This window comes from Sturnus vulgaris, chromosome 2, assembly GCF_052056855.1.
Source record: "Sturnus vulgaris isolate bStuVul1 chromosome 2, bStuVul1.hap1, whole genome shotgun sequence".
Taxonomy (NCBI): domain Eukaryota; kingdom Metazoa; phylum Chordata; class Aves; order Passeriformes; family Sturnidae; genus Sturnus; species Sturnus vulgaris.
In genome coordinates, this window is record NC_142244.1 from 220,937 (window position 1) to 241,127 (window position 20,191).

Sequence of the window (20,191 nt, forward strand, 5' to 3'; positions counted from 1 at the left end):
CTCTTACCTATTCTAAACATAAAGCTTCTTGGCCAATTTGATTAAGAATATAGTGGGAAAATTTGGTGGCTGGATAACTTTACTCATTAGGAACAGGATTCATAGGGGAAGAAATGTAGCAAATTAGAAAGCAGTATTAATACATTTTCCTCTGCAAAACCAATGAGAAGTGTGACAGATGAAAACCATTTCTTCTTTGTTCATGAGGAGATACTAAATTTCTTTCAGAAAATAGGGTTTTTTAATCAAACTTGTTCTACAGCTATTTCTTTCTGCAACCTAAAAAATGTCAGATAAGATTACTGTTAGCATTCACATTTGAGGACCATAAAAGAAATTAGATTTTTATTTTGGTTTTGTTTCTGACTCAAAGGCCTGAAAAGGTTTTCCATTTCTGTGTGGTTTATAAAGTTAGAAGTAGTCAGTTTTTGTGAAAAAAATCTGTCTTCAGATAAATCATCACTTCTCTTGAATAGAAAATGAAGAGTATTCAACATTTCAGTAAATTCATAATAACAATGTAAGAACAATTTTCCCAGATTCAAAAATAAACAGTATGTTTTTAAAGGAATCAAAAAATCAAGAGATGGTGATGTAGGAAAAGAGAGATAAAGATGAAGACATTGCAGAATTTGTGATGTCTTTTTCTCTTCTCTTCGTGGTATCAGAAAGCAGATTCTGGTTTCTAACTCTCCCAGTAATACAGCCAAAGATTAAAAGAATCATGTGCTTCTCTGTTCAAAATATGATTAATCACTTTCCACTTTGAGAGCTCCTCTAAATATGTGAAATGAGAGGACAGCCTGCATTTTGCATCCATCAAGGATAATTAAAAATTGAATCCATTTTTGAAATCCCGTTGCCAATCACCTGGAGGAAAGATGCACCCTCATCAGTATTTTAACAAAGTCTATCTGATTGTGTCCTCACAACATCTGCTAAGTGTTGGTAAAAACTTCCCGAGGATCACAGCTGTAGAGCACCAATACGTTTGTCACAGGAAGACATTGAATAACAGCGCTGACAAGGTGACATTCAGGAGAAGACCACCAACATATTCCACGAACATGGAAATTTGGCTCAGCTCGGGTTGAAAAAGGCAAGGGAAGAATTGCTCCCATAATCTCTGGTAATCCTAAACTCAGGATTATACATTTATAAACAATGACTGAGAGGATACTGTTAACAGGAATAATATCACACTGAATTTGGGATAAAAAATGCAACTACCCTGATTTTCTTCTAGCATATCACCAAACACAAAACAATCTAAAAAGAGAAAGATGAAGAGCTAAGTTCTGATGTAGTGGATATGACATATACCATCCTAGTTTGACTTCAGTCAAGAGTTAGTGGCAAAATGTTGTTAAACTATTACATTCATATGAATGTTTAGCTTGTTCAACTATTCACAGTTATGTAAGGCTACGCCTCTGATTTTCCGTTATATTGTACAGCCTGTAACTCTAGCAAAAAGCCCATATGGTTACCAAGAACAAAACAACAAATCACTTAATTAAGATTTTATCACTTTAATTTTCAACAGAAGACATTTATCCTGCTGCTTATTAGTGCTCTGTGGTTTTTAGCTAAGAACTGTGTAGGCTGAGTAAACTTGTGCGCATGCATATAAATGGGTATTTCTGCATGGGCAGATCTAGCATTTGGCCAGAATAATCTGAGGAACCTGGGGCTGTTGGAGACACTTCCATGTGAGGATCTCACACCAGCAGGGGTTCACACGACTTCTCTCTCTTCTCTGCTGGATGTGGGAGTCAGCCACAGGATCTCACAGGGAAAATGCAAGAGTCAAATTTGCTCTCCGGGGAGGTGCCCTTATCTTGCAGAGGGACACATCATTTTCTCAACAAACCACATGGAAGTGCAGCAACCCAGTCCCAGGCTCAGCTCTGTGTGGTCATGCAGTGAGAGAATGGTGTGCTGCACAGGGACACACAAGTGTCGAGGCCAAATGCCGGTTCCCGTTACATATCTCACATGCAGACCTCAAGTGTGTGCATTAATTGTGATGTAGGATTGCTGTCTCTCAGTTTCTCTCCTTTATGACCCACCTGTACCAGGAAACAGTCCCAGCACTTCTTCCCTTCCCTCTTGAGCTCACACTCTCCACCTTGTTCTTAGCCATAACAGCCAAATGCTCACAGTAGAAATGATTTGACAACATGCTTAAAAGAAACAGAAATGCATCTTCTGGTCCCAGCAATAGGAGAAAACTGCAAACTGCTTTAATACAGCATCTTATTTACTTTTTTATGTGAGCAGGTCTCCTCAAGACACTATTCTTCCCATTCTTTGTTCCAACTCCCTGCCTTGAATATACACTTCAGCCACCCCAAACACCAGTTTGTAATCCAAACTGTTGTAATCTCAACAGTGACAAATATGCTACTGTGAAGTGTAAAGTACAGAGAGCTATAAAACAAAACCCTGGAATTAAGAACTTTTAATTTTGCATATATGCTGCTTAGTTACTGCTTGAATTAACCTCTTGTAGCCATTCAACCAGTACTCTAGAGCAAACAAAATATACCGAACATATAAAACCCTCCTGGCAGGTTCCACATCCTTTGCACCAAACTGTGCAAGAAGCAGGACTATTTTATACTTGGTTAATGTTGCTTGGCTGATGACTAACCCTCATCTCAATCAAGCATTTACATGTTCAGAAACAGGATTATCTCATTTATGATCAGCTTGTAGCCAGAAATGTCAGTGCTTTCTTATGACAGCAATTTACATACCCCCTCAGATTTTTACATATACTTTTTCAAAGTGGTGGTTCAAACCACACAAATGCCTCTACTTTCTTAACTACACCCATGCAGCTTGCCTGACCTCACACTGAGGGCTGAGACCAGCAGGCACTTGTGGAAAGATGATGCCCAGTTCAGATTAATTTAAGCAAAACAGAGCCATAGTTGCCAGCAGCACTGCATCAGAACTTTGTCAAAAATCAGGAGCCTGACTGCTTTCTGACAACAGTGCATATTCACCTGACAGCATCATCTTTAAAAAGACAAGGATTAGAAACTTAGGCGATGCCACTTCATGCATCTGTAATACCTGTTTCAAAAACCCGTCTGAAATTTTGGGTGGGGGAAGATTAATGAAACATCTTTCTGGTAAGTTAGAAGCTAAACAACAGATTTCAATTTTTAAAATTTCCACTTCTGGTAAAATAAGGGAGAGTGTGAAGAAATTAAAATGGATAGTTTTCCTCAACCTGACCTTTTAAGGTAATCCAGTTTTCAACTGCTTTGAAAGATAGAGAAAGCACAGCCAGAAGATTCCTGTATAAGGCGACTCTTGCTTACTAAGAGAGATTGCATATGCAAGGGTTTAGGTAAGAAATATTTTTCCAGGGGAGGTCCTGCTTCAGGACTGTGATTCCAGAAAGCAACCACCTTGCTAGGGTAAAGCATACAAAATATCAGTGAACAAGATAAAAAAACCTTAATGATCTGCTGTAAGAGCACCACAAAATAGCACCAAAACAAATAATCACCAGTTTCTTCATATTTCTTGATCATGCATGAAACAAGCTCAGCTATGTTACAAAAGACAAAACTCTCTAATTACCGTAAGTAGAAAGTGCAGGGAGTTCTAAAAAATGGTTCACATTTTTGTTGGAATGTTCTGGACTCAAACCATCTTCAAAGCCTTGTCAATAGCTCCTTTTTCTTCATTCTTAGCAGTGTCAACAAAAGGTTAACAATTATTTAGGTGGAACACAGAGAATATATAAGCTTTAAAAGAAGCTGAGATAAGCAGAGGGAGACTTGGAAACCTAAGAAGAAACTGGTGATATCCTCACTCATTCAAGAAACTCATGTATAGGCATTCTGGCTCTCCCTGTCACCATTTCTATTGGCCAAACTGTGAATAAACATGAGGAAAAGATAATTAATCATACTCCCTGAAATTAAATTGTCCAAAAGCAGTGGCCCTAAGAATCTGAAACCCCAGTGTTTCTTGTGGCACATATAATTCCTTGTGGGGGAAACATCAGAGAACTAGAAATAGCTTTTCTTCCCACACTACCCATTTGTGAATTCTTTCCTATTAATAGAGTGAAACACTACAATCAGATTGACCTACTAGAATAGTCTGCGGTTAAAAGGAGGCACTAGGCTGTGAGCTCAAAATTTCTCTTTTCCAAAAAGGACACGAGGATTCCTATGTTGACCTGATGAGGGAGGCAGTCTCCAAATGACATCAAGCAGGGAACAAAGTTGATCACAAATACAGACTCTTCCCAGACATTTTGATGGTTTCAATTCAGTGATCCTCCCTGAAACTTCAGCTAGATCAGTAATGCCCAAAGAGGAAAACCACTCATGGTTTCATACACACACTTGCACAATTCTGTCACACACTGAACTCAAAATTGTAACAGAATCTTCAGAATCAGTTTTCTCTAAGTTTGTGGAGTTACTTTAACAGTGTAAGTCTAGTGAACAGTTATGCCAATACCTCAGTGGTTTAGGAAAATTAAAAATTATTGCCAAAAGCTAAAACAGATTATTTCTATTAAAATACCACTATATAGTAATATTTAGAAAAACTGAAAGTTTTTCACTGGAAGAATGGTCATTGGAATGGACTGCCCAGGGAGGTGGTGGAGTCACCATCCCTGAATGTGTTCAAGAGATGACTGGGCATGACAGCACTATGGTTTAATTGGCATGATGGTGTTTGGTCAAAAATTTGACTTGATCTTGAAGGTCTTTTCCAACCTTAATGATTCTGATAAACAGAAATCCTTGAGGAAGGGAAGGGAATTTTATGCTCAAACCGTGCTATAAAGGTGCCATCTGAAAGACAAAGACCTCAACAACACATGCAATCTGAGGAACATAACTGGAAATGCCACTATTAAAAAGAAATACTTCTAACTATTACAAAATTCAGCACTTATTTATTCCAGAAACCCAGAGCCTTGCTCAGAGTAAGCACAAGAGACAGGATTGGTTTGCACTCTTGGCACAACCATGCATTTACTGTGAAACCAGAAAACTGCTTTTTGATCTACCTCTACCTTACAAAAACAATTTAATGTTCTTATTTCCTAGGCAGCTATAAGTAAGGCAGCTATTTCTATTCAACCAAAAGTCACTCATCCACTGTGTGAAGCACTGGATGATGCTTCTTCTGCCACGTCATCTGGTTCTCTACCACAGTGATCAATGAGAAAAGCACAACCTTAGGAACAGTAACTGTTACTTAGCTAAAAAAAGTTGAGGATCCCTCATGGCAAGAAGAGGAAAGGAAGGTGACTGAGGGTCCTGAAAAACAGTACCTTATTTTTCTAATTTTTTTGGGATTAGACTGACAGAATTAAACTGATACCAGATGAACCTTGCAACTAAGCTTACTATTACTATATTATTAAGCTGGTCTCAAAATTCTTTTAGTAATGAAAGCCCAAGAAAGAAAAAGTTTCAAAATACTTCAGGAGTTTTCCCTTTTTTTGCAGCTTGATAAAGTTGTAGAGAAACAGAAAGAAGTTCACAGAAGAATGCTGGAACAATTTCTAATGGTAGAAAAAGCGCACAGACAGACACTGTATGAACTAGAGGAAGAGAAGAGGAAGCACAGCAAATACATGGAAAAAAGTGATGAGTTTACAAACTTGCTGGAACAAGAATGTGAAAGGTAACGTTACCTCTTACCTCAGTACTAAGAAGTATGTACAATTTTGCATTACATCTAAGAATCTCTGCTCTCTTATTTTGCATCCACTAAAAATCTGACGTATTTGCAGAATTGTATTTTGAGAGTTCAGCTGTGAAAATATAACTGATGTTATGTTAGTTATGACATAACATTGTGACTTCTAACAAACAATAATGTCTACATCTCCATCAGCCAGCAAGGTAGGTCAAACGGTTGGCAGATTTTTCAGCACTGCTGCAGGACGCCAAGGATGTTACACTGCAAAAATCCAGGGAAACATGCAGATGTATGATGTTATAATCAACAGGAAGCAGGTGAACCTTTCAGTGTGACTGAAAAGCTTGGTACACACTATAGTATGTAAGGAACAGAACACGTCATCAGGCATGCAGCCTTTCATGGTAGAAGGAAAAGACACAAGGAAAAGTAGATATATGGACTAAACATAGAAATACATAGAGAGAAAGCAAAGGCAGAGGATAATTTCCAGAAAGCATTGAAAGTAAGAATGACAAAGGTCTCGTATCAGGGTTAGCATAAAACCCATAAAAACAGCTTTGTTTTTTAAGAATAACCTAAAAGTGCCACAGTTTATTTAAGTACAGTGTTACAGTTTCAATATCAATTCTCAGAAGAATTAAGAAGAATTTAATGTCATTTACTACCTTTAAAAGAAGTCACTTAATACTGCGACTTCTCTGAATCTGCAATAAAACTGAACACATCATAAGGAAAAAAAAATCAAGTAACATTTCCTATTCCCTGTATAGCTAGCCCAGAAGATAGGAGAATATTGTCTCAGTTTCCTTTTGCTTAGGAACAGATGGAAATGTTTGGGTGTGAGAACGTCAAGCCTAGTCTAAACTCACATTATGCATAGATAATTCTTCCTTTGCTTGGCCTGGATAACATCATGTTCTACGTATTCTGGCATCATTTACCCTGTGTGCTGCACCTCTCTCCTGCACTTCTATCAAAGGCAGTACACACGGAGCACACAGCCGGATTTATGGCTCGCAGCTGGGGAAGAAAGCGCTTTGATTCTCAGAAAAATGGGTACGGATGCAGGCAAGCATAGGCACACAGAGAAAAGGACATACTGGGAACTGTTCTTGGGAATCATCATCAATCAGGTACCAAACCCTGAGATCAAGGGAAGTTTTCATCTCTGCTGTCTGCTCCTCAAAATCTGAGACATTCTTCTTTTAGAGGCAGAGCTAGACAACTCCACTTGCTAAGAGTGGCAAAATGTTACCTCAGACAATGTCCTCACACTGTGAAAAGCTGCACAGAGGAAAAGACTAAGCACTGGAGTAATTTATTTTTTTTGAATAGGATAGACATGGGATTAAAACTCTCTTCCCTGTCCCCTCTCTATATCCCTCTATCCCTCCCCCTCTGCCCCATCTCTGTTCCCATTCCCAAGAAGACTGGAAAGCATTTACCACTATTGTCTGCTACTTTTAGTCAAGTTGTCTGGAAAATGGTGGGAAGAGGGGGAATGCTGAGGTGCTTAAAGAGCCCTTAGAGGATACAATAATAGATTTCAGATTAAGTCTCTTTTTTTTTTTTTTGGAGGATGTATTTTAAGTGTGATGTCACTTGTTGAGCTGATTCCAAATTGTTTGCCAAGTAATGTCACCATCAAGATCTCCACACAATTCCCTGCCATAACAGAAAAAAGAAAAAAAAGAAAAACTCAACAAAAAAACCCACAACCAAAAAAACACTCACCAAGCTCAGACACAGCTCTTCCTACATAGGTCTGCTTGACATGGCAAAGTGACCTTTTCTTCCACTTTGAAATTCTTATTCCAGTTTACATTTTCTCAGGATGCAAACTTTGCATTTGGATTAAGAACAAATAGAACTCTATAAAATGTTTCACACATAAAGCAATGACATGAATTTTTGCTTACCCCCAATACAAGTGAAAAACAAAGCAGGCAATATTCACCAATGAATTTTACTTTTTTTTTTAGCCAGAAGCAATATCCTCTTCTATATGATGGATATATAGCATTCCAAACAGTATTTCAGGTTCAAAGCAAAATTCCTGACTTTCAATTAAACCAAAGACATGCCTTGCTTTTATCAAAGAACAAGACTATAAAAATACCCTTAAAGAATATGTAACGTATACAAGCCAAAGAAGGTACATGTTTAATACCTGATTATGTGATCAAGAGGAAAAAAACTTAGATGTTATGAGACAGTGATGCTGAGATTCTGAAAACTACTTCTTATGGCAAGAACAAAGAAATTATTAGTTAGATTCAAGTCTTACAGACAGTTCTGGATATATTTTCAAATAAGGCAGAAAGAAAGCACTTCCTCTCTCCTGCCTGTGTGCTCAGGAAAAACAGAACTGAAGAATTTTTAAATTAAAATTTTACTGATTAATTTATCAGATGATCATGTTTTACATAAACTAGACAACCCTTCATCTCTACGGCCTTTATATTGCCTTATGCCCTTCATCGATGACATCTCTCATTGAAAGAGCTAATGTTTGGATTGTGCAAAATGTACGAGTCTTCGATGACTCAGTAAAAGCTCTCAATCTTAACCATTCAAGAATGTGACTTTACAGTAAGGCAACAAGACTATCCCCAGCAATTGTACATTGTCATATTCTGGAGGTTAAGCTCCTGAAGAGATGAGTGAAAACTTTCTAGGTATGAAAACCACATTAGCATTCAATGTTAACCCTTTAGGCATTTTAAGAATTTTTCTTGTTGCCAGCCAAAAACTAATCCTCCACAGTCTTGCTGTAGTTCAGAGACAAAAACTGATCTTCAAACTGAACAGTCTCATTCCTTACAACAGACATTTACCAGCAAACAAAGAATAAAACTATGCTACTGTCATTGTAGTGGTTCATCTTCAGTCACACTTATAAAGCATGAAGCCTTTAATGAGCCACAAGCTTGACAAACCCCTAGCATATGAGGAAATGTTCTGTGGAGAAAAAGAGGCCAACGGACAACTGGATAGGTCTTTCCTGCACTTCAACATGAATGATTCTCTGTATGTGTGTGCAGACCAGACAGAACACCAAGACAAACAACCTGTGCATAGTAGTGTAGTGGTCCAAGTCAACTAGAGTCCAGAAGGGAAAAATCTGTTGGATTGTTGGAGCTTAAAGAAACAGCAGTACCAAAGTTCAGAGGAATGTAAAAAATAATAAGTCCAGAAAGATGACGATGTGCACCTGAAGAATCATACCATAAAAGCTACTGGGCTTGTTTAGAAGCCCTTGCATTTCAAGGGGTAGGAAGATGGAGAGCAGGATTAAGGACTACGAAGAATACTTACTTGAGACTTTAATGCAGTCCATTGTATATTCCCTGAGAATGTATGCATTTGTCCAAAATCACTTATCCACATTCCATATTTTTGCAGCACAGTTAAATAATAAAAGCTGCTGCTTTAGAAAACATTTTACAAGGGTAGAATATGAAACTAGATGGTTTTCCAGATATGCATGTTCCCAGTTTGAAAACACTTGCCATATGTATACAAGTATTTATGCATATACATAGTGCTCTCCACTCCACACACAGAAAAGAAGAAACAAAAGAGCAAAATAGTAGAAGGTTTAGCACTTACACAGTCCTTTTCCACTGCATATCTCAAGGAGTTTGAAATATTACCTAAGCAAGGCTATTCTCCATTTTCCATTTACTGAAAGGAAATGAAGGTATGATGAAAATAAATCAATCACAGATACCTGAGAGTTAAACTGGATGAAAGAAAGAAATGTCCCAATGAATAGGTGTATTCCACCTTCAAACTTTCTATAGTCTATACAAACTCTCAACTATACAACGGGTAAAGCTTTATTATGAAGATACACTCGTTAAGAGGTGAATGTTATTCAACAGAAAAGGGAAAAAATGAGTTCACTAATAAGTAATAAATACATTTTTAAAGGCAGTTATAATAATTATTATATATAATAATATAATATATAATAATGTTTTGCTCACAGAATTCAAATATTAGCACAAAACTCTGCAGGTTGGTATAGAAGGAATTAATAAGATCTTAACGTTAAGGATCATCTACTAATATGAGGGTCTTTTTCCACGAAACCTAATCTGCAGAAGTCTCACACCTGCAGTCTTTCTCATCTAACAAAACATGACAAAACACTGCTTTCTGCTCCAACTGCTGCCACCCTCAATGTCAGTCAGTTAATACAACAACCTGCTGAGTGATACAGGTTGCAAGTGGTCTCTGGAGGCCTCCAGCACAACCTGCTGAGTGCAGCGTTAACCTCGCACTCAAAGCAGGTTGCTCAGATCCTTGTCCAGCTGACTACTGAAGATCCCCAAAGTCAGTGTTTGTGCTGGCTGCCTGGGCTCCTGATGCAAACTCAGGCATCTTCACCAAAAGATCCATTCCCTCAGCTTCATTGTAGGCATCATTCTGGTCTGGCTTCTGCACCATGTTCAACTAAACTGCTCTCAATAAAAGCTTAATAACATCTCTTTTGGCAAAACTCTGAACTTCATCCGTATTCACTTTCTCAGATAATTTGGCTGCCTTGGGCACAAATGAGCTTTCAGCACTTCCTTGTCATCTTAACTCACAGTTTCTGTTGCTCTAGTTTGGGCTCATTTCTCTGAGTGTTCCACAGTGTACTCTGAGTTGGAAACTTATCATTGTCCTCCTCTACTCTGTTCATAGCACTCCATAGGTCTCATTCTTTATGTCTTTTCTTCATCCATTCACTCTCTGTGCTTCTCCTCACAGAAACTCAAAGTCAGGCACCATCTCTATGATGATGACCCAAGCGTACTCCAGCCATCACCAAAACAACAAATTTCACCACATGAGCAACCTGTCATCCATGAGAACAGAAAGGAATCAGTCTTTTGTCCCTCAGCCCCTGGCTTCATCCTTAAAATTCTCCAATACCTCCATTCTTAAAACTGGGGTAACTGCTTGTTACTCTGCCTCTTGTACCTAGACACATTTTTACCTGAGCCTTCCTACATTTAAGTCTCACAAATTCTTGTTCGTAGCATCTCCAGAAAAATAAACATTCAAAAACAAGGATACAAACAAGCCAAACACACACATCCAAATAAGCCAAACATATCTTTCTGTACTTCCAAATAATTAAACCATTTTCCATGCCCTCACTTAAAAAATACTTTTTGATCATTTCCACATTAGCTATTTCAGCCTTCTCTGTATCTTCCTTGGATACACATTCAATACTGAATTAAGGCTACATTTTTTTCTCTTGTGTACCTTCATAGTACACTCTTATGTGCTAATGCAATGTTATTACATGGGCTAAACCTCACGATAGAACCTTACCAAAATTAAATGATATTACAAGACTGCTCAGGGTTTGAGTTGGTAAGAAAGAATTTCATTAAACAGAGCTCTAGGCAAAGCGTTTTGGGTTTATTTTAAAGTGTCAGATGAAAGTAATTACTACCCACAGTAGATCAAGTGAACAGTGCTTGGTATTCAGGACAGGGTATCAAGGAAAGAAGGAACCATTTTAACTAAAAAGGTGAAGTGTATTAGTTGCCAGCATAACATTGCTATATTTTAATTCAAACTCATTTACACATTGGAATAATGATATTTTCCACATCCAGCTCTGGAAAATTCAGTATTCTTAAAGAGTGACTATAATTAATATTTGCTATTTTTCTTAATGAAGCCAATGAAATATTATAAGAAGCAGGACCTTATCTCTGCAGAGAGCTGCAGCAAAAATAAACACTGTCAACTTATTTATTCTACACGTGTTACCAGAGGTTTTTAATTTCATGCACACTGAACTATTGTTGTAGATTGCATTGTACTCAAATGCAATCATTTCCTTTTAGCTTTCTGGCAATGAGCTATATGTATTACATATGCTGGAGACTATGTCTTGCAAGTTGTGAAATGGATGCCAGATCTGTGTACATTTGACCCTTTTCATGGGTATCTCGTGTTCTGTAGGTGAATAAGAAAGACCCACCACTAGCACAACATTAGCATTCTTATTCTACATTACAGTCCAATGGGACAGTCCCACTAATAACACCACTGAGGCACAGAGACTCGAGGAAGTGATGTACATAGATTAATTACCTCATGCTAGTATGCGGAAAACTATGTACTATTGCACTACATAACTTTCAACAGATGTTGTGAAATCAAATCTTTGTCACAATTCAAGGATTCAAAGATGCTTACAACAGCCTTTGTGAATGATGGAAGATAAAAATGCTTTACCTTAAAGCAAATAAATATAATTTAGGGTTAAGATCCCAAAACTGTTAAACAAAGTCACATTATGTTTTTTTCAATGCAAAAATCCAGGAATAAATACAAATAAAAAGAGGGCTCAGCATTAATGTAATTGAGAAATTCTCTCTAGATTGGTGGTGCAATTAAAAATTATTCCACCTACTGTCACTGGCAAGGACATGTGAGATCTAGATGACAAACACTTCTCACGCAACTCCACTGACATTGGTGGAATGACACAGACAAATAGAGTCATATTTAGATTTTTTTAAAATTCTGGGCATGTAACATGTCTGTTCACTGTTCCAGGCAGACTATCACTATTAGTAACCGATGCTATCATTGCACACTTGGAGGATGGGGAGGGCACAAAGAATAACCTTAGCCAAAGGACATTCTCCCACACTGCTACCCTCTCTTCCCTCATGTGTGCCCTCCCTGCAAAACGACAAATTCTGAAAGGAACAACTGTGGAAAGCCACCCGTTACCACCAGGGTGGTAGCCCTGGTCAGCACTTTTAACCCTCATGTCAGAACTCAAAGGGAAGGATGACCTTTCTAAGCTGGCAAGTCTCAGCATATTTATGGCTCTTGTAAATCAACACCTAAGCAGTGACCAGCGTGGGCCACGAAGCACAGGCCAAATATGCTCCTGGGGAGGCAGTGCCCTCAGTAATGGGGCACTCGCTGCAGTCAAGTAAGACTGAGTGCAACACTCCATGTGTGGCACAACATAACAAGTCTAATCATAAGCAACAATAGAAGCAGATGACTGTACCAAGACCTGTGACCAAAAAAAGACAGGGTGCACTTCTGATTCATTGCAGGGTGGGGCTGTGAGAGAGGGAGAAATTGGAACAGGATTTTTTTACTGTAATTTTGAAAAGCAAACAAACAACATCAGACAGAGAGAAAAATCCCTAAATCGTTCTCCAAGATAGAAAACTTGACACTCTCATAATTTTACAAAAAAAGCCATTGCTATGGGAAAAGATGTACTCCTGTTTGAATGTGGAGGAGGAGAAATCTCAATTAAGTTAAGATCTTTCTCGTGGCAGAAAAATTTAAGTGACCTACTTGTGCTCTATTTAGTTTCATATATCAAAAACAGGTAGGAGAAAATGACCATGAGAACTCAGAATGCAGGTCACACATCAGTTACCAAGACTTGTGATCTAAACTCAACCAAGTTTCCCATGGCATGCTGTGAGCTTCAATGCATTTATGCCCAGCTAGAAAACCCCTGAGTATTATATACACACATATGAGAGAACCATGCATAGGAAACTGCAGCAATTTAAGAAAAATGTCTCCCCTTCAGTCTCTCGCTGAGACAGTAATTTTAAACAGAGAAGAAATAAAAAGATCAGAAGCAATTTAGTTCAGATCTAGTTCAAATCTGTTACGAACAAGAGATTACTTGAAAAAATTGCTAAAAATAAACACCAAAATCTTCTCACATGGCAATTTTCACATTCATTTACATACACTATTTTGTTTCTTGAACCTGAAATGCACATTTTAGAGCCTTTCAGAAAAACATCACACACTGGAATAAGGTAACAAAATCTATTTAGAGTCTGAAGATCAAGAGTGTGAACACATTGAAAAACTATGTTCAATAGTTGCATCTTTCTACTAAGAAGACTGGGAAAATGCCACAGAAATTATCTAAAAGTTTGGGAAGAACACACTGAACTCTGATTTTTAAAATTTGTGATTCAGATGTGTGTATGTTTCGGTGTGTGTAATGACAAGGCATAGGTCAGGGGGATGGCTCAGAGTAGCAAAGAGGAGTAGATACAAGAAAACCTACTGGACCATGTAGTCTTTTCCTTGCAACAGAGAGTTGTTCTCCAAATGCAGTGTCAACAATTCCACTTCTCATTTCAAATGTCCAAAATAGAGAAAAGTCCTAATCTCCCTAGAAATGTTCTATAAAAGTTGCATTGTCATAAACAAAATTATACCTTTCTATTCATTCAATAATTCATTTTCTTTAACAGCTCCATACAGTACTTCCTCTACTGAAAGATACTAAATATTTGGCTAAGACTGAAAAAGAACCCTAAGGCATTCCATTTTGGTAACAGAGAGGTCCATAGCAGATAAAACTCCAGGACGAGTGGTTGAGTGGGCTGCAGTAAAGTCTGCTGCTTCAGGATGATTCCAAATGGAGAACTGCCCACTCCCCTTCTGTGATAGGTATCTCTCAGCTGCACACCCCTTGGGATAAAATCTGACACAATGGCCCTTGTAAGGCACAACTTGAAGGAACTCCAAAGACTGGGCAGGCAGAGAATTAACCAGTCCCTTCACACTCCCACAGAAAAGTTTATGATGGAAATCATGGCTGGTAAAAGCTGAGGCTTGCACAGACATTCTGACAAGGGAAGGCTCCAGCACTAAAGACTCTTGAACCATAACCTATCATCAGCAACAACAGATAAAACAGATAAACAGATAAACAACAAACAGATAAAAAACCCAAACCCAACAGTCACGATGACTACTGAGAGATGTCAGGGGAAGTATTCTGCCATAGAAAACTTTTATTTCTCTCCCCTCCCCAAAACAGATTAAAAGTCCAAAAGGGACAATAACCCTGAAATTACGCAGTGAACTGATTTATGTCTGCCAGATTTGGCCTAGCATCAGTTACCTTCTCGCAGACTCTGCCTTTGTGCTGGAGAAGGGAAACTCACTGAATCCAGAAACATGGTTGTTTTTAAATATGTACATGAGCTTGATGAGATACATCTTCCACAGGTCTGCTCTCATTCTCTGACCAAGATCCACTGAGCATTTTCAGCAGAGACAGCATCCAATTTAAGGCACTGCAAAAGCACATCACTAAAGCTGCTCTTTGCCTTATTTACTTCCTTGCCAATACTTTCCAAGTCACATGTTTTGCTTGAAATTACATGAATTGATTAAAAACCTGCAACTTAAAATAGGGCTCTTCACTTTTAAAAGTAGTCAAGGTCTTTGGCTTTTATATGCTACTGGGAAATTCCTTAGCCTCAGCACTTTCATTCACAGCATCTTCAAGTCACTGGGAAACACACATGCTCCATAAACATTATCAGGTACCAACAGGTACTAAACCTTGTTTTTCTTGAACTACCCTTGCATTTCAGTATACCATAATTATTACCATTTCGCTTGTGCTTCCTTATACATGATGCTAGCCTTCTTCCTCCTCATAGTCTGAACAAAAGCAGAGAACCTTAGGGAAAAGGAAATAAGACCTAGTAGAAATGGAGATCATGCACCCTCCTCTCCCTTCACTCTGACTTGTTTGCTAAAAAATGTCAGGGTTATCAGGAAATACTGAGCACTGTAAATCTTAATCTAATGTATAAATTTACAACAATCAAAATTACTTTTAGGAATGTTCAGATCCTACAATTTGCGTTTAAGTCATCAGGAAACTGGGACATCATTTATTATATGTTTAGACAAGATTTCACATGTTTGTCATTTCAAAATTTTCTCTTGCATCCAACCGAGGAACTAAACAAGACCCACTCCCTGAAATCCTAAAATTCTCCCTTTGTTTCAACAACCTTGCCAGCTAAACTCTGGATGTCTTTGTGTTCTGTAAGACAGGAGAATGCGTCAATCTGTCCCTAACTGGCTTTCTAAAAGGGAAATTGAGAAGTTTTATGACATATTTGGATAAACACACTCACTAGATACAGTTAATTAACTTTTTATATCTCTAAGTTTGCTATAAACCTCCAAAATCCTTATGGGCTAGGTTTAAGTAGAGCCAATAAAAAATATAGGTTATACATAAAGTTAATGAAAACCGTTCTAGTAAAACTCCAAGGACCTTGTAAACATGCTTATCAAATCTTATCAAAGCTTCACCGCTGTAATACAGCACCACATGCATAAATCCATGTTACTAATTGCTAGACATTGTAGTATTTGGCCTAGAAATAAAGGATGACTGAAATACACAGAACTGAACCTATGGAAGGGCACAAATGCTAGGCTGATTTAGCTTCCCAAACCCTCAGTTTACCAGAGGGTAAGGAGGTTTGGAATGCATCATTTCTTGCAAATACCCAACAGTATGGTGTGTAACTCAATAGTTTTATCAAAGGAACATATCTTACAGATTCAAGATCCTGATCTCTGTGAATTCTCATCTTCTTTAGCTCTGTATTAACTTCAGAAGAAAAGTGAGAAAAGCAAGCATTCCAATACAAAGAAAGAAAAGGTGGCATTCCAAACAGAGCTTTTACTAGTTGCACAACATAAAAGATTTTTTTACATGAATCAGCCTGTTTTCCACATACGCTTATAAGGATTATCAAATTTTAAGATTAGTTTGGTCTAAATTTCTTGTCTGCAACCAATCTGAAAATTCAGCTAATTCCATATAATATCAGGTTTCACTGCCAGCATCTCATTAAAGTCTGTTGTTTAACGGTTACATATGCAAAGATCTCAAAACAGTACACGCAACCTTGCCCTTGGGTATTCTGATTACTAAATGCAAAGACAGGTGGTTTTATGATACACAGCAGATACCCAGAGAATTTCTTGGAGAAAACTGAGAAGGAGCTGTTCATTCTAAAAATAATGGCATAAAAAAGAATTTTCAAAGTGCTCGGAGAAAAAAATTCGCTTTTTAGCCACCTGACAACAAGACTGTCTCCATGGCTACATCTTTGAAATAGTTCTAGTACCAAAGCACAGGTTTTGGCATTACAGGTATATTTCATAAAGTAGTTTAAAAAATGATGCAGAAAGAAAGAATTCAGTTTTATTAGACTGTGAAATATTCTTGGCAAAGAATGCACAACTTTACCTAAAATAAAACAAAAATAGGCTACTGGTATTTAAGCTTAAAATTAAGATGAAGACTATTTAAACTCAACTGAAAGTTGACAGGTGCAGATGCAAGCACAGTTCAGGATGAAGCACCAATCAGAGTTGCAATCATTAAAATTCTGTATTCTTGGAAATAAAGAATTTTAGTAGCTAATGAAGTCTGACAGGAAATAGAAAAGCTCTGTCTAACCAAAGAGCATTTCAAACAAGCAGAATTTTTAAAAAAACAACTACAAATCAAAAGGTCAAAGAACAAGGGTGCAAGGGCTACTATGCAATATCATGAATCAAACATAAAAGTTAGTCTGTCCAGTTGTAAATGTGGCCATGGATAGAATGCGATTTTATACTTCTAAACTATGTGAGAACATCCAGAGAAATATGATTATACTATTGATAAATACTTAAATCAAAATTAGAGAACATGTACAGCTGCAACAAAAAAAGGAAAGCAGAAAAGTGGAGCCAAACAAGAGAAATGTATTTAACTGTGTAAAAGCATATCTAGACCTTCTGTGTGTTGAAGCACATATATAAAGAGATAATCATATAAATGCTAGACTACTGATCATCAATCCAAAATAATGGCAAAGGCTGAAATCAGAATCTGGAGACCTTTCTCCACTGAACAATGAAGTATAAAATTAATTTGGTTCATTTGTTACAATCTCTTTTTTATTTGTATTTGTCCCGGACTGACAGCATTGGATTCCAATATTTTGGAAATCAAGGATGTTTCCACATTCGACTCTTTATGGAGAAAGTGTCTGTGAAGCCATCTGAATCCAAACTGCTAGTAGAAAAAGCTTGAAATCAAATTTGTACAACACAAAACAAGTTTACTAGCACTTTACCAGGACTAAATGGTATTTAAGTATTCTAAAAGAATTTGCATGAAAAACTGATCAACTATTAGCTGGTGGGTCCTTAAAGCTGACAGGGAAATGAGACGCAGCACTAGTTTTTAACAAATAAAGAAACTCTAGTAAAGAAGAGAACTGGCATGTATCTGGTGAACATAAAAGTCTCCAGCCAGTTGAGGGAAAAGAAGAATGATGTGCCAAGTTTGCTCTCCTTCCCCACCTGTCCTCAAGTAATGCTTTGCTGGTCTATCCCGTTAATCCTAGTATCTGAACTGAAGCAAGAGCAACTGAGCTTAGAGCAGCTCTCCCAGTATGAATACGTTTCTCTTTAATGTGCACAAAAAAGCCCTTGAGGGTTTGACTATTTACATATAATTGTTTGAAACAGGCATTTACAAAAGCCAATTTTAATTGAATTTCTTAGCCTGTGTGCCTATCCATCATCATCCCATTTTTTCACCCATAAGCTAACCTCAACTAAAATGCAAGAATCTTCTGAATTACTCAATGTCTACTGGGCTCTTGAAAATAGGTTATCTTTTAGTGTCCAGTATATTAAGCAAGCATGCAGGTCTGACCTTGATAAGAGGACATTGCAGAAAACCTTTGTGCTCCTCCCAACAGTGTGGAAAGTCTGGTAGCTTGCACATTATTGGACAATAAAACAAATCCAGTCATGAAACAAACCTCCATAACTCATTCAGTTTCACTATACAAAGAGCCAGCCTTTCTTTCACAGCAAATCATGCTGTTTTTACAAACAGCTACCTATCCTTATTGCACCCAAATGAAGAAGCAATATCAGAAGTCTGATTTACCACTGCAAAAGCAGAATATTTGGATAGCTGTAGAATATCACAACCTTCACTTTTTCCTTCTTTTCTTTCTAAAAAATCGAAGAATGAGATCATGGGAACCCATGCATAAGTCTCTTGAAAATATCTATAATGAAATAGTTAGTCAAATTTTAAAGAAGTAAGTACTAGCATGTGGCATCATAGTCTGAAAAGAGCTCAGGCATGCAGCCTTCATCCTCCTAGGGAGCAGCAGGCAGACTTCCCAATGAAATAAGGCATGCAGCAGTTCATAAAAATAATGGGGAGAGGAATAAAGATGCTGAGCTCAAGGGAACAGTTAGGGTTTTAAAAATTATTCAGAATAAACCAGAGCTCTCCTACCTCCAAGAAGAAAGGGAGAGACTGTTTGTTTTTAAAAGAAAAGTCTAAAAATATATTCAATTACATTTATCTCAAAAAATGCTGGACAGAACATTTCACAAATCCTCTTGAAATGAATGCACACAAATAAAAGAGTAATTAGACAAAATGTATATGATGAATATTTAAAATATTTAAATATCCTCAAGAATTAGGACAGAGGAATACTTGGATCCCTACATAAGATGACAGTAAGACCAGGAATGCAGAAAAACTCCATCCTGAACCATTTGAACACCACTCTATTTCCTTGTAGCATCCAAACATCTACCTTAATTATTTAAGAAACTTCTCATGTTACTTTGTTTGTTCAGCTGTTATAATTGCAGTGGGAAAGAAAAGCTGAAGATTTGCAGTGTGACACTCAAAAAGTCCTTCTTTATTTAACACAAACCCCTCACTTTCCTCCATAAAATGGAATGATGACGCTGTAAGTCATTACAGGTGCCAAGCCTTACTCACTGTCATTGCATTCAGAACAAATACATAAAACAAGAGAGTACAAACAACTACATGTTAGAGGAAGTTGTAAATACTTCATAAGGTATATATTAAGCAGACATTCATATGCAAGTTTTGTGCATTGGTTTCTTTAATTTTTTTAATGGTCATTCGATTTGATCCATCTGTTCTCAGATACTTTAGTCCTTAATATTAAAATAATTCTATTAGATTTCCTTTTCTGTTCTTGTCATCAGCTCTATAAAGAGTATACATATTTTTGCAGTTATTATGGCAAAACATGTAGTTTTGATTGCAGATCAAAAAGAATCCCAACCTTCTCATCCTATTTAGATTATGTTACTGTTTCTCCATTCTCACACGAGATGTTCTTATGACTGGTATATCATATCAACTTCTAGTAAGCCTAACATGAAGCAGCTTCTGTCCTCCTATTGCTCATGTCCCCTCTCTGCTTTTCAGTGTAGCTATAAATTATGTTCAGAAACCAAAAATGAACTCTGTTCCATGTTTGGCATTAAAGGCAAGATTTAGCCTATAGATCTGAAGTGGGCGACTGCACTCAGATGTCTCCACTTTGGGGCTGGTGCCCAAGATGCCATTGTTGTCCATGGAAATACAGCTCCACTCCAGTGACTAAAGACAAGCATCTTTACACACACTAAAATCCCATTCCAGAAGTGATGACTTGTAGATAACGTAGCTAGGTCACTACTCCTCTCCATAACCACTCTTTGATTATGCAATTTGCAGGATAAATCTGTACTGGGCTCTTTATTTATACCACAATCACTTGCAGCACAGTTTCCTGTACTTCTCCCTTGTGTGCAGGTATTA

The 20,191-nt window shown here is 37.5% G+C and overlaps 2 protein-coding genes across 7 annotated transcripts in view; one reads left to right on the forward strand and one right to left on the reverse strand.

Moving 5' to 3' along the window:
• CMSS1 (cms1 ribosomal small subunit homolog) overlaps positions 1-20,191 on the reverse strand; it is a 220,715-nt gene that overhangs the window by 144,431 nt on the left and 56,093 nt on the right. The gene's annotated exons all lie outside the window — the stretch shown is intronic.
• The window catches only part of FILIP1L (filamin A interacting protein 1 like), a 186,863-nt gene that overhangs the window by 112,463 nt on the left and 54,209 nt on the right, over positions 1-20,191 (forward strand). For all 4 annotated transcript variants that reach the window (XM_088156118.1, XM_088156139.1, XM_088156121.1 and 1 more), the window contains one exon: positions 5,498-5,676. In XM_088156118.1, the coding sequence (XP_088012244.1) occupies positions 5,498-5,676 (179 nt within the window). The remainder of the gene's footprint in view (positions 1-5,497; positions 5,677-20,191) is intronic.